General features: G+C 37.6%; 1 protein-coding gene across 19 annotated transcripts in view; it reads left to right on the plus strand.

Annotated features, from left to right (window-relative positions):
* INPP4B (inositol polyphosphate-4-phosphatase type II B) overlaps window positions 1–14,012 on the plus strand; it is a 359,615-nt gene that overhangs the window by 207,725 nt on the left and 137,878 nt on the right. For all 19 annotated transcript variants that reach the window (XR_011808668.1, XM_072036748.1, XM_072036745.1 and 16 more), the window contains 3 exons: window positions 866–996; window positions 8,018–8,122; window positions 13,261–13,369. Coding sequence is in view for 18 of the 19 variants with exons in the window: in XM_072036748.1 (XP_071892849.1) it covers window positions 866–996; window positions 8,018–8,122; window positions 13,261–13,369 (345 nt within the window). In the remaining variant the exon portion in view is untranslated. The remainder of the gene's footprint in view (window positions 1–865; window positions 997–8,017; window positions 8,123–13,260; window positions 13,370–14,012) is intronic.

Genomic DNA, 14,012 nt, shown 5'->3' on the forward strand with positions numbered 1-14,012 from the left:
GGGGTTGGATTTACTTTTCAAGTGAGGAAAAAAAAAAAAAACAGCCAGAAACATGGTAACCATGCTTGTTTGTGCAGGAAACGAGGGATCTCTATTTCTTTCAGGTCAGCTCTCAAAAGAGCATACAGGAAAACTGATAATTTGCTAAAGGATTTCCTTTCGGATTTTCAGTGACATGTTTGGTTACCATAACACTGCTGTTTTGACCTGATGAACACAGCTGTAAGGCTGAAGATTAAGTTTTAGGGAAATGGTGGCTTTCTGTTTTATTTTGTGTTTTGTTGTGCATGTAGCACAAAAGGATGTGTATGTGTGTGGGGGGGGGAGGTGGACTGTTTATGTCTGGTAGTGTGTTGGATAAACTGACATTTGTAGAAATATGTATTGATGTGTAAGACAGTATCCAAATATAATGATGTATAAGACAGTATCCAAAGAGTAGAGTTTATAGAACAGCTATGCTGCAGTCACTGGAGAAGGATTGAACTTCGTATACTTTACAATGGTGCTTAGCATTTCCTCACAAAATGTTGCTTACTGTGAACAGAGCTCTTTGAGCCTGGAAGCCGCCTTGCCTCCAGGGGAAAAACAATATTTCAGCTTGCGTTTGTACCAGAAGAATTCTGAACGCAGATAACTGCATTATTCACTCATTTGGCATTCTTTGTTGCAAAGTTGAAAAACGGAGCTGATATCACCGAACTTCACAATTGCCATGAGAATAGACCCAAGATTTTACTTCAATTGGGAAGTGCTTTTGATGTTTTATAACGAACTGTTTTGGGATTAAGTGGATTCATTTGGTTGAATGTGAATGTTAATAGATTAATGAATTAATGCCATCTCTTTTTGCCTTTTGGTACAGGAATCAGGAACTTAAAGACTTGGGAGAACTTGCTCCTCACTGGGACAATATGCGTAAAAGTGTTATTGCACACTGTGATCAGATGCTGAGCATGTATCAGGATACTCTTGCAGAGCTTGGGAAGCATACAGGTATGAAACTCGCCTCCCCTCTCCTCTAGCACTTAACAGTCAACCTAGTTAATTCTAATTATAACCTGGAGTACTGAAGTATTCAGCAGTAATAAAACATGTAAAAAATCATAAATAATAATTTAATTGTTGTATTTCTGAGATATTCAGAAGTACTCTTACTTCTAAAATTTTTTCATACATTCCAACAAGTTTTCACAATTAACGTAGTATATAGTTATGCAGCAGCCAAAAGATTTGAGAAGGTGGGTGTGCCTGTTTTAATTGCATGTTCCCTTGATTTTGCTGCTTTTCTAGTACTGAGTACCATCTGCTAGCTGAAAACAGCTAGTAGAACTACCACAGAGGTAGTTCTGAGCTTTTCTTGAAACCTAAGCTGCATTTAACTGTAGACAGGATAAAAGTGGCATGCTCCACGTATCCTTAGTGTAGCATTTGTCATTGGCCAGGTTGTGCCAGAATAGCATGCAATTTATATAGGATGGACAGTCTGTCCAAATTCCAGAGGAAGCGGTATGTACTGTGCTTGTTTTTTTCAGATGAAGATAGTTTTGTCTTGTATTCTGATGTGTACTGGTTGGTTGTTTGGGTAATATTTGTCAGGGTCCTATGGTCAAGGACTGTTATGTATTGCAGTGTCTACATGCCAGTTAAATAAGACAGCATCAGTGAAAAATGTGCAGAAAAGAAAGCTGATCTTTTTCTCCTGTAGAAATTCTTACTTGTAAAAAAGAACAAGAAAGGTCTGCAGAACTAACTATTTCTTGGTTTTGAATTACTTTTCTTTTGGTTGTTCACAAATCATTCAAAAATATGGTAATTCTTTTCTGTTTTGCGAGACTACTGGAATTATTTCCTGAATAAAAAATAACACTATTTTGAGAAAACAATTTTTTCTTTCTGTTCATAGCATGCCTTTCACCCCAACCCCCTGTAGATTTTGAGATTTTTCTGGAAAGAAATAAACACTTTTGTTCTGAATGACTACAGAGGCCTTGTTGTTGCTGCTTTCTTGCTGGTGTCAGTTTTCTAATGCCAGTCCTCACAGTCACCATCTCAATATGTGTTCTCTGTGACTTTGCTGCCATTATTGCTTGGATATGCTCCTTCTGCTGATATATTCTCACCACTAGCTGCTCCCAGTAGGGCCTTACTCCCACAGCTTTGTGCATGGAGGCACAGGCTTGCCAGAGGTAAACAGGGCTTTGTGCATTGTGTTGCAAATATAACAAGCTTGCAAGAGATAACATCTTTTGAAATATCAAATAATAGGGACAATTTGCAGTACTTTAACTATTTCTAGCTTTTTACAGTCCTGTAAAAACAAACAAGCCCTTTTTATTTACTGAGAAATCAAGCAACCAGATTTTAGTCCAACACACAACTAAAATGCATAGCAATTTCTTATACAGAACTGAACACTTTTCTAATAATGGGTCTGCTGCTTTTAGTAGGCAAGAACCAAATATTTCTTTTCCAAAATAATCACTAAAACTGTACTTTTGTCCTTTATACATTATCTTCTAATAGAAGATTGACCATGGCATTTGTCATTCCAGGTTGCTCTGGGATTTCTTTCTTGGTCACAGGAAAAGAGAAATCCTGTTTTAGTGTATGAACAAAAAAAAAAAAACAGCCGCTAACTGAAACCAAACATTTTGGCAGCAGTTGATCACTGGGGGGAAGCTCATCTGTTGTGTAATCATTTGCATTTTGGTTGCACAACTGTAATTTCTTGTATTTATGATTGTTTACCATCATCAGAATATTCCAATTCTGATTTTGGCAGACTACTGCCTGATCCAGTATGACACTCCTTATGTTTCCGTGTTGTAACTAATACACATTTTTTTAAATGCTTTGTTGATTACATTTTGAAAACACTCCATAAAATATCATATGCAAGGAAATAAATACAGATGGTGAAGGAGTCAATGTAATAATTAACACTTTCAGCAAAATATTGAAATGACTTTTTGAGATTTAAAAAAAAAAAAAAAAAGACAATTAAATCTATTAAATTTGAATCCTGCAAGGGACTGTATTGTGATAAGTGATTTTGAAAATGGCTGGTGATATTGAATGATATTAAATTAACCATGATTTGAGATAACTGCAGTGGACCAGGGAACCCAAGATTATCAAGAGTAATAGTTGTACTTAAAGACTTAACATAAATGAGGAGGAGTTAATTTGGAGGTCAATGCTCAGGTACACACCTCAATCTCATTTCTTGAACAACATTGTTTTACCTCAGCATTATGGTGCTGGTGAAATACATGTATATATTTGCAAAACCCTAATTTTCATTTTGTGTGAAAACTTGATATCTTCTCCCCCTGGACACAAGGGTGAAAAATAAGGATAATGCAGGCAGAGTGTTAACCCTGACAGGTGACCAGATTGAGGGAAACTTGACTTGAGGAGTTATCTGATATTCCAGTGTGTCATAGTCTCTTAGGGACCTGGAAATTGGGGTCACAGATGTTTCTGTGTTTGAGGAGTAGGAATAAAGGAGGTGTAGCTAAGTAAGAGACATAGTTAATCTGTTGTTGAAGATGTGCCTGGGATTAGATTACAAGATTTTCAGCCAGAGAGAGGGAGGTTTAAGTTATTTTTGCATCTATCTTGATCTTGGATCTCAGAATCATAGAATTATTTAGGTTTGAAAAAACCTCTAAGGTTATCTAGTCCAACCTTTTAAGTCCAACCTTTAGTCCTCTCGCTGTGGAGAAGATATACCTTTTGGTTTCCTTTTGGTTTCCTTTGAGCTCATGAGATAACCTTTACTGCTCTTTTAACATAATATAATATCATACAATTTTCTTCAGTCTGAAGTACTGTAATAAAAAAAAATAGTAATGCGGCATGAAGGAGAATAATGTTCAGCAAATCTTGAAAATAATGGATATGTGACTGAATATTTTCAGCTTAACTTCTTAGTTTGCAGCTTGATCCCAATTTTAAAAATGTTTTTATATACACTTATTGTTGGCTCTGAGTTGTCTGCTTCTCGATTAACTGTATATTCATTTACCTCTCTACAATGTATTCAATCAAAAATTTAATTGTGGTTCAAATCCATCTTAGAAAACTTGAATTTTAGTTTATTTCTACAAATTATATACTTGAAAATTGGTTTGTTCTGGATTATGGTCCTGTAGCATGCTGATTAACTTCCACCAAGCATTTACGCCCTGTGCACAACCACTCGATCTGCCTTGCTTGAAAACTGGAGGCAAGATATTCCCTATGAATATTTCTCATTCTTTAGCAAGTGAGAATTACCATAAAGCGAACATATCTGCACCAAGTCCAACTTTGTAGAGTAGACAAAAAAGGGAGTTGAACTTTGAGAATGTTATTTGCTTGTTTTTATTTTGACCTGAAATGATTTTTTTTCCTGGTGTTCTTTTTCTCAGTGATCAAAATGAGAATTCTGTTGTTTGTCCAGCTGTAGAAGGAGAGAGAAAGATATGATCGAGGTTAGGGCAACTGAATATTGCTCTGGGGAATTGGATATTATGCCTGCCTCCGTCAGAGTTCCGATGTGACGCTAGGCAAGTCAGACTTTTCAGAAGTCATTAGTTTGTTCTTATTTTCTGGAAGTCTGGCAATACACACAGGCTGTTTTGTAGGAGTATTCACTGCTGATGTATATAATTCATGTCAGTGGGAGCCGTGCTTTGGAAATGTAACATGTATGATATTTCATATTTGGCAGAATCAGATCCTCCAAGTCTCATATTAATGCACTGCTTCTTAAATGCTTCAACCTTAAGTTAGTCTCTGTGATTAGAATAGATGAGATTATAACAATTTTATGTATCCAGTTAAACTTATCCTCTAAATGTTTGTAAAGCCCTTAAAACTGTAGTGCTCATGCAGTAGAAACTGCAGAAACTAATAATTCTGTCTTTGTGGAAGGCTTGAGCAGTATAGATGTATTTAGAGTAAAAGGTGGAAACAAAATATTGAATTGCTGCTTCTGAAGTAAGCACCGAAGACCCTAAGTGCTCGATGAACTGGAAAAAGCTATTAAGTGATACGGAATTCAAATCTACTTCAGAGTTTCCTGTTAAGGTGAATGTCAGAGGAAGCTTACATCTATGAGCCCGTATTTCCTAACTATGAAGAGTTTGATCTTGTAACAATTATAATAATTATTTTAATAGAGAAATTGTAGTTTTCTTAACCTAAAATACAGCTTAAAACGTTATTGTATTGGGTTTATGTGTCAAGAGTTTGATAGCAGGGGGCTGCAGGGGTGATCTCTGTGAGCAGAGCCCAGCAGCTTTCCCATTTCAGATCAGAGCCAGCTCCAGATGGCCCCAAAAGCGATCTGCTGCTGTCCAGAGCTGAGCCAGGGAATGATGCTGGTTGGGCCTCTGGGAGAGCAGGTTGAAGAAAGGGAAACAACTGCTGTGCAACAGCAGCTGGGAGAGAGGAGAACCAGCCCTGCAGCCCCCAGGTGAGTGCAGCAGGAGGAGGGCAGGAGGTGCTCCAGGCACACAGCAGCAGTTCCCTTGCGGCCTGTGGATAGGCCCCTGGTGGAGCAGGCTGTCCCCCTGCAGCCCATGGGTCCCACATGGAGCAGATCTCCACACTGCAGCCCCCCCATGGGTGGAGGAGCCCCCGGTGGAGCAGGTGGATGTGGCCTGGAGGAGGCTGCGGCCCATGGAGAGCCCCCATGCCTGTAGGCAGCCCCTGCAGGCTCAGTCCGAGAAGGACGGCATCCCCTGGGAGGGACCCCAGACGGAGCAGGGGCAGAGAGGGACTGTGAGGGAGTGGCGGAGATGAAGTGTTAGAGACTGACCGCAGCCCCCATTCCCCTGTGCTGCTCAGGGGGAGGAGGGAGAAGAGGGTGCAGGAGGGAAAGAAGGTGTTTTTTAATTAGCTTTTAGTTTCTCACTGTGCTAGCCTGCTAGTGATAGGCAATACATTATATTGATCTCTTTATGCTGAGTCTGTTTTGCCCATTACAATAACTGATGAGTGATCTCCCTGTTCTTATCTTAGCCCTTGAGCCGTTTCCATTGCATTTTCTTCCCTTTTCTTTTGAGGTGTGGGAGTGAGAGCGGTTGTGGTGGAGTTCAGCTGCCCAGCATAGTGAAACAACCACAGTTATTTAGAAAAAAAACAACCATCCAAACAAAACATCCCACAACCCTGAAAATGAGTTTTATCACATGGATGATACTGGCAGATGTGGATGGAAATATTTAATTCCACTGCATGGATTTCTCATACCTGGTTAAAAAGAGTAACTAATAGCAGTGGATTTTTCTCATGTGTTACTGACATTGGAGGGGAACGGATTCTTGCTTCACAGGTCTTCCCTGAAAAGAGGAGTAACAGGACTCGGCAGTGCTTTGTGTGTTCTACTTCAGCTCAGGACAGAAGTGTACTCCATGACATGCAGGCTCTTTTCTTCTCCCTCCTACTCTTTTATTTTGCCTGTCCCTTTTAATTTTCTCTTACCTCACTCTCTTCTTAGTCCATCAGTGTTTCCTTGTCACAGATTGTTATCATCCCTCAGACTTTGACCCTGGTCTCAGCTGAATTCTCATAAATCATTTGCCCCCATTCTGTTTTCTTCCCTAATAATTCCAGTCTCCTCACCTGTGCTACTCCCATTTTGTGTTTGACACAGTTCAAGTTCCCTTCACTGCTCATAATTTGGTGTTCACTGCTCATAATCCTGTGCTTTTCTGATGCATGTTTTCTCATTTGTATTTGTCCTCTTGAATTACTCCTTTTTTCAACCTGTACCTGAGTTTTCCTATCAAATCTAAATATAATTGATTCCTTAACAGTCGCTTTTCTCATTAACTTGGCTTTAATTCTCCATTCAAATTATTATTACTTAAAGTTGCTAACCTTAGACAGCAGCCTCCATAGGCCTACAACTATTTAGGTGAAGTACCTGGCTTGGCTTTGTACAAGTTTGGTAATACCTTTGTAGCTTCAGTCTGGGGGGTCATTGGTGCTGTCCTGCAATATGGTTTGCATTGGGAGGCTGAAGCAGTTGTCTTGGAATTTTTGGCTCTTTCAATAGAGAACCTCTTGCAAATTTTGACTGAGCAAATCAAAAAAGAATTGCAAAAAAAAAAAAAAAAAAAAAAAAAAAAATTAACTTTCCCCCCCATAACACAAGAAGAAGAAAAAACATTTGAGAGACTGTGAGAGTAGAGGAGAGAATCCTATCTGAATCAGAGAAATTTTAGTCCAAATACTTAGCAGATGGCTAAATGACAGGATACTAACAAAATGGTCTAAGTTAGTTATGCTACCTAAGTGAGAAGGTAGGATCACCTTTCTTTCTTATCTACACCCTTTTGCTTTATATAAATATATATATATACACACACATCAAATGCCCTATCAAATATCTCCCCAAAAATTATTTTATTAGCCAGATTTTAATTATATTCCTATATGCTTATAATTATATTCCTATACAATAAACTCATAAACTCATACTTTTAAAGTATATAGCCAGATTTTTTTGGAGCTTTGTATTTCTTGTAGTGCTGGATTTCTTTAGGAAAAAATAATAATTTACAGCTTTCCTTAAACCAATTTACTATAAACTTTCTAGGAAAAGTACGTAGCCCAGTCAACATATTTCTGTTTAAGAAACAAAGGTTATTCAGTGAAAATATAGTGCCATCATAGCTCTGCACCCCTGTGTTTATTGAACAGAATAAACGTAATACCCATTAACTGTGGCAATGTTTCCAGCAGGCTGCAGACCTACTTCAGACAGCAGGGAAAAAAACGTCTATCACCTAGTATAAAAAATTAGATTGTTCTGTGAATTAAAAGCTGTTTTGTTGCATGCAGTATGGATACATGCTGAGACTCAGTTAGTGAACCATTCTTCTGCTAATATACAATTACACATTAAAAGTAAATTAAGGAAGGCTGCTAACGTACAAGTACTGTCCTCACATTAAAAAAAAGACAAAACATCTGCTGGGTGCTTAAGATAATGATTCTTTAAACTTTTGTTTTTCAGGTTCTTCCTTCAAATCAAGCTGTAGCAAAGGAGAAAAAACATTGGAATTCATCCCAATAAATCTCCATTTGCAAAGAATGCACGTGCATAGTCCGCGATTGAAAGGTAAAGCATATTCTGCAGAGAAATCCTCTGAGTATGAAAAAGCATACTTTGAAATACAATTAAACTTACATCTGAAAGAGGCAGTTCCCATTTTAGCCCTTTTTAAGATGCAAGTATCTTAACTTACATATCTGGTTTCAAGAATCATCATCAGATGGACATAAAGTTTTCAAATGAAACATTACAACAACAGTAGGTCTGAAAATTATGCTGTTTGGAGAGTTGAATCTTGGTCTTTTTTAACTTTTCACTTACTTGAAGGATACTGGCAGCAGTGTTATTAAGTTTCATGGATGGGGCATAAAGATGCTTCAGGAAAAAAAAAAGGAAAGAAAGTAGTAGTAGTAAGTTGATTTTTTTGGTAAATGTATGTGATATTTAGACTGCAGATGAGTTTGGAATAATGCTGAGACTGAAATAATTTCACAGGAAGTACTTCAACTTAAAAACAAAACAAAGGAGATTTGTTTCATTTATTTTTTTTAAATTGCTAATCACTGAATTTTGTATGATATTAGATTGTCTAAGATTTCTGAAGTATGGCTTGATATAGAAAGCTCCTTACATGACTAGATGATTGCTTTTTTCTTTTTAATAAAATTAAGTTTCCAAATTTAGTATTTAATAACTTAAACAGTGAAACATCTACAGGAGTATAAATTTCTCACTTTATTTTTTTTAATGGGCCCTACAAGCTCTGCAAGTGGACATTTCCTGTCTTTGTTTTGTGCCCTAATCTGGAGCCTGCCCATTTTCCTTCATGGTTTGATTTCATTCTCTCAGGTTTGTGCACCTGCTTCTACACCCCAAACTTTCTGTTTTGAAAATTGCTTTGGAAATATTCTAGAGCAACTGAGGATGTACTGTCCTTAGAGAACAACTTTACAACTTGGAAAACAAAATTACAAGTAAATCACTGTCCTTAGAGAACAACTTTACAACTTGGAAAACAAAATTACAAGTAAATCACTGTCCTTAGAGAACAACTTTACAACTTGGAAAACAAAATTACAAGTAAATCATGTAAACAAAGAAATGACCAGCTAACCCTTCCCTCACTTTTCTCTACAAATTCTGAAACCTGCACCCACACATACTGCTGTTCAAATGGATGGGAAGCTAAGAAAACCAAGAAATCAGGTCCCATGTTTCAGCTATGCAAGGAATTTCTGTCTTGTCTTCTGAAGCCGCAAACTTTGGATACTGACTGCAGATCTCGGAAAACTAAGGAGTGGTTAGCTAAATTTCTTTTGAATTCTTTATTAATAAGTTCCAAGGAGTGTTTGCGCTTTTTTTGATGACACTTCAAACAAATAAGCAAATGCAGAATATATGTGCATTGAAATACATTTGTAACCCTATGCATAGTTCAAAATGTTGTCATGTAACAGTGCAGAACTAATACTGTCATGTTTCATACTGACATACTGCACAATGTTCAGTAAGATTCATGCGCTTCTAGGGCGTTGACTGAATTTTTCATTGTGATCCATAGTGCCAATAGTGGTGTAAAAGCCAATCTTATCTGTTTTGTTTCTAAGGTGTTTTTTTCACTGTGCCACCAGAGATAATGGTAGAGCACATTAAATTTTCTCCCAGAGATTGCCTGGATGAACTCACCAGCCTAGGTGATGTAAGTAGCACGGTTCCACTAAGGACAACGTGACTTCTGAACTTAATATATCCTATTTCGTAGGAAGCCTAAATGAACCCAGTGCTGCTTGTGTCTAAATCGGCTTTTTCAGTGCTGCCCTGTGTCACATAAGCATTTGCTTAGTCTCAAAATGCAAATATCTCACTGATTGTGCTGAAAGTAGAGAATTTACATCTTCTGGAAAGAGGGGATCATTTTCTGTAATGTCTTCTGTCATTCAGTAACTATAACAAAAAGTTTATGAAGATGAATATACTTGTCTTCAGTTGGATAAATCATTTCTGTATCTATTACTCAAAGTCCCATCTGTTTAATTTATTGAAATAAGTTTCATTTTATGAGCACCAAAAGGCTACATCTTCTATTAGATGTATACTTATGTTCTGATATTGTAGCAATTGCTGGTCATTCTGTCATTCTGAGCACTTTGATGTCAAGTTGCTCTTTCTCAACATGTGCTTTGCTTGCCATATATCAAAGGGTAGCCAGAGTATAACAGGGAGACTGATGGGAAAAATAGAAAAGCCTACAAATATTCATAGGAATTGTGATTAAACGAGCTAATGAGCAACAATGTTGTCATTGACCCTTATGCTGTCAGATACCTTCAGTCCGTGGATGCAAGATAGGTGTTAATCACATCTATCATATGTATACATACTGATATGTACTTTGTTCAACGTGTCCAGTAACAGGCTTGTTTTTACTGAACTTTGATGCAGGTTACTGTATGGTATTGATGTGAAATAGAAAATGCTTGTGCGTCTAACCTTGTGGTAGGAACAGCTTTGAGAAAAAAACTGTTTCTTTATGGAATAATTTCATCCCTATCCATTTGATAAATGTTGCGTTTTGCTCTGTAAATCATACTACAGAAGTTAAATTTACATGTTGCTATAGCTTTGGTTTTGACCTTGTTTATACAATAAGCAGACTTGTTTAAAATGAAGAGATTTTCATTTTGCTTCTATGTCCAGTGCAAGACAAAGGTGGCCTCCTGTGAAGGTGAGCAGGTTGATTCAAGTTCTAGATTGAGCTGTGCTTGGCATAAAAAATCCTTCTACTCTTTATATCAACTGGATAAAGCTCAGGATTACGGAACTGTGTTGTGGTTGTCACCATGTTGCACCTGGTTTATTGAGGAAGGAGTGCTGAGCAGGAAGTGCTGAATGGTGAAGGGACTGGTTTTTGGCAACTGTATAACCAGTGTTGGTGTTTCACTTCTCTAAGTAGGAGGTGAATAAATATTTTGAGTCAGAATAATTAAGGTGAAATGTTTTATTTAAAGCTCAGTTTTCTTGTATTCTGATGCTCTTTTTCCCCTTGAGATTATGAATTAAATATTTGAGGGAGGGCTCACTCTCCCCTTTGTTTCCCCCTTTCTTTTGTATTAATTATTAATTTTTGTGGAACATGTTGACAATATGGCACAGCTCCTACTACTCTCAGCTGCATTTAAGCTTTGTCTCCACTGCTGAGTGTAGTCAGCAATAGTCTGTTCTTGACTTGGGTAATGGTTATGAGTTACTGGAACATTTCTGTACCAGCTCACTCATGCTGACACTGCTTGTCCTTCATGAGGAGCTGCATTGATGTGTAAGCAGAGCACATCACAAGGAATTCCTCCCAGGCCTTGCAATACTTTTCAGTATAGCATGCTCTGGAAGGTGAGAGAGAGACAGCCCTGTGCCTGGCACCAGGGTCGCAGTTGTTTTCTTTTTTGCTGCCCTCACTCTTCCTTGTTCTGTTGCATGCAAGAGGTGCTCAATTGGTCTGGGTATGTTTGGATCTGAAACAGTTGCTCTTTGTGCAGGGAAGGCCCCATGCTGAATGAAAGCTGCCTTCTGGGCAAATCCCCTGGGGTAGCTGTAAACAGCACCACTATTTTTAAGACAAAGTCAGCAAAAGCAGCAGGATTTAGTCTTGTATACATTTTCCTATAGCTTTATGAGTTATCCGGAAACATTTCTGAATGCCACTGTCCAGTTAACCTGATGAGTTTCGCTCTTATTTTAGTCCCAAACCGATGTTGCTTTAAGCAATAGAACTATTGTCAGCACTGGAGGTCTAGTAGCCAGAGGTTATGCGTTATGGATAAAACTTACTGAAGACCTGAAAGAATGGGCTGTTTACGAATCTTGAGGCTCACATGAGGCTAATGAAATTATGTTGCTTCTCCTCAAGTGGGAATTGAAGAGCCACCAATTCATTAGAGTTCAAATCAATTTGAGCAAATATGCTTTGAGATTCAGCTCTGGAAGTAAAATGTGGTTCATTAGCTGTGAATCATTTGTACAGTGTTCTTGCTTCTAGGGATATTTATCATCAGAATGCAATAAAAGTTCTATTTTAGGAGAGGATGAGATTTTAATTTACATGGAAAGCTTCCTTGATGAATAAAACAACTCTCTCTCTCAATTAAAAAAATCCTGTTTCCTTTAGAAGAACATCTTAAAAATGCCTCAGTCTGACCTGTATTTTTATACTTTGAGTGAGTACAACATAGGTACTGCTTAATGCAGATGGAAATTCTGCACATGCTAACGTAAACTTTTGACAGAGTGATTGTGATTTTGGATGTAACTCTCTGTTTCTGTACTGACAATCACAAGCACAAAATAAGAGGTTGTTTTTAAAAAGACGTTCAATCTCCAGTTCGGTAAGCAGACATCCATAGAAAATATCCGTCATGCATGTCATTATGCACAGAGTAACAACAGTTTGTCATGTCAGCAAGAACTTCAATAGCATAGTTTATTTCCCATTTTGGTAACCTTTCAGCTGAATATAACAGAATTGTTCTGTGTTTATAATCATACATAGAAAGTAAATATATGTGATAGAAAAGGGCTCTTCAACTTAGCATTAAGCAGGTAGTCATACCTGAAAGCAGGAACTAAACTAATTCAGTCTAAAAATGACGTGGATTTTTTTTTTTTTTACTAGTCAGGAGCAACTTCTCTGGGAATGCAAAGAATTCATTGTCACCTGAAGTCTTTAAATCAACTTAAGAAAAAAAAAATGCCCTCACTCAACCAGAAGACATTAGCTTGATGCAGTAATCATTAGCTGCAATTCTGTAACTTGTATTATTCAGGTAGTCAGACTACTTCATCATGATGGTTTCTTAACTCCAAAATGCATCAATCTGTGTGTTTCAGTATGACTTCAAGTTAAATAATGAAAGAAGTAATAAAGTGAAATACACAAAGGACCAATTTACTTCACAGCTTTGTAAACCTCAGAGCTAGAGTATTTTTTTACATTGTGGCACATAATAGATGTAGTAATAAATCAGGTAAACTTTCTGAGGTGTGCAAGTGTAAAAATATTAACTAGCTCCTGGGCCTTCTTGAGACAGGTTCTCAATTATTCCTTGGAAATAATGCAGACTTGTTCTCCTAATGTCTTGTAGAGTAGCATTGCTATAGTATTGCTATGTTTTGGGCATACAAATCTCTGTGCTTGTCTCTTCCTGTTTCAGATGCTTTGTATGATGTAATCACCGTGGGAGCCCCAGCAGCACATTTCCAGGGATTTAAGAATGGTGGTCTCCGAAAACTGCTGAGTAAATTTGAGGCAGAAAGGCGAAAGTAAGTATTTCTGTAATAGGTAGGAAAAGATCATTAAAGCTGCATTGTAATAGTAGGACCTCATTGAGTTACAGAACAGTTTCCCCCTGCTGGATGCATGGAAGATGAAAATCTAGTATGACTGGACAATGATTCATTCATAAAGTAACTTCTTTATCTTCCCTGTTTTGCTAGATGGCAAAATTGAAGCACAATTTACTTGGCATTACAAGATTTATTTTGGACACAAACACACAATTGTGAAATTTTCTTCCCATATTTCAGGAAGCCTGAGGAGTACCTATACTTGAAAACATGCTCCTCAGAATGAGTAATCTCTTCTGTAACGCTTGCAACCAAGTAGGAAGCAGCTATAGACAACTTTTCAATAAAAAAAAAACACAATGGTTTCCAGTAGCATTTTCATTTTTGACAGCCCTGGGCACGTCTGCAAAAAAATCTTTCCAGCCTGACAAGCTGTCAGTGCACCCATAGCTGTGACTATGTTGTGACTGCTCTGCACTTGGACAACCTGTGCCACACTGTGCAATTAATGGTACAGCATTTGAGAGGAGGTACATGTGTATGCTAATCTAAATCAATTTCTTCATGGAAAATTAATTTAATTTGATTCGTATTTGGCATTCCAAAATATATAATAGAT

The sequence above is a fragment of the Anas platyrhynchos genome, chromosome 4, assembly GCF_047663525.1.
Source record: "Anas platyrhynchos isolate ZD024472 breed Pekin duck chromosome 4, IASCAAS_PekinDuck_T2T, whole genome shotgun sequence".
In the NCBI taxonomy this organism is placed as follows: Eukaryota; Metazoa; Chordata; class Aves; order Anseriformes; family Anatidae; genus Anas; species Anas platyrhynchos.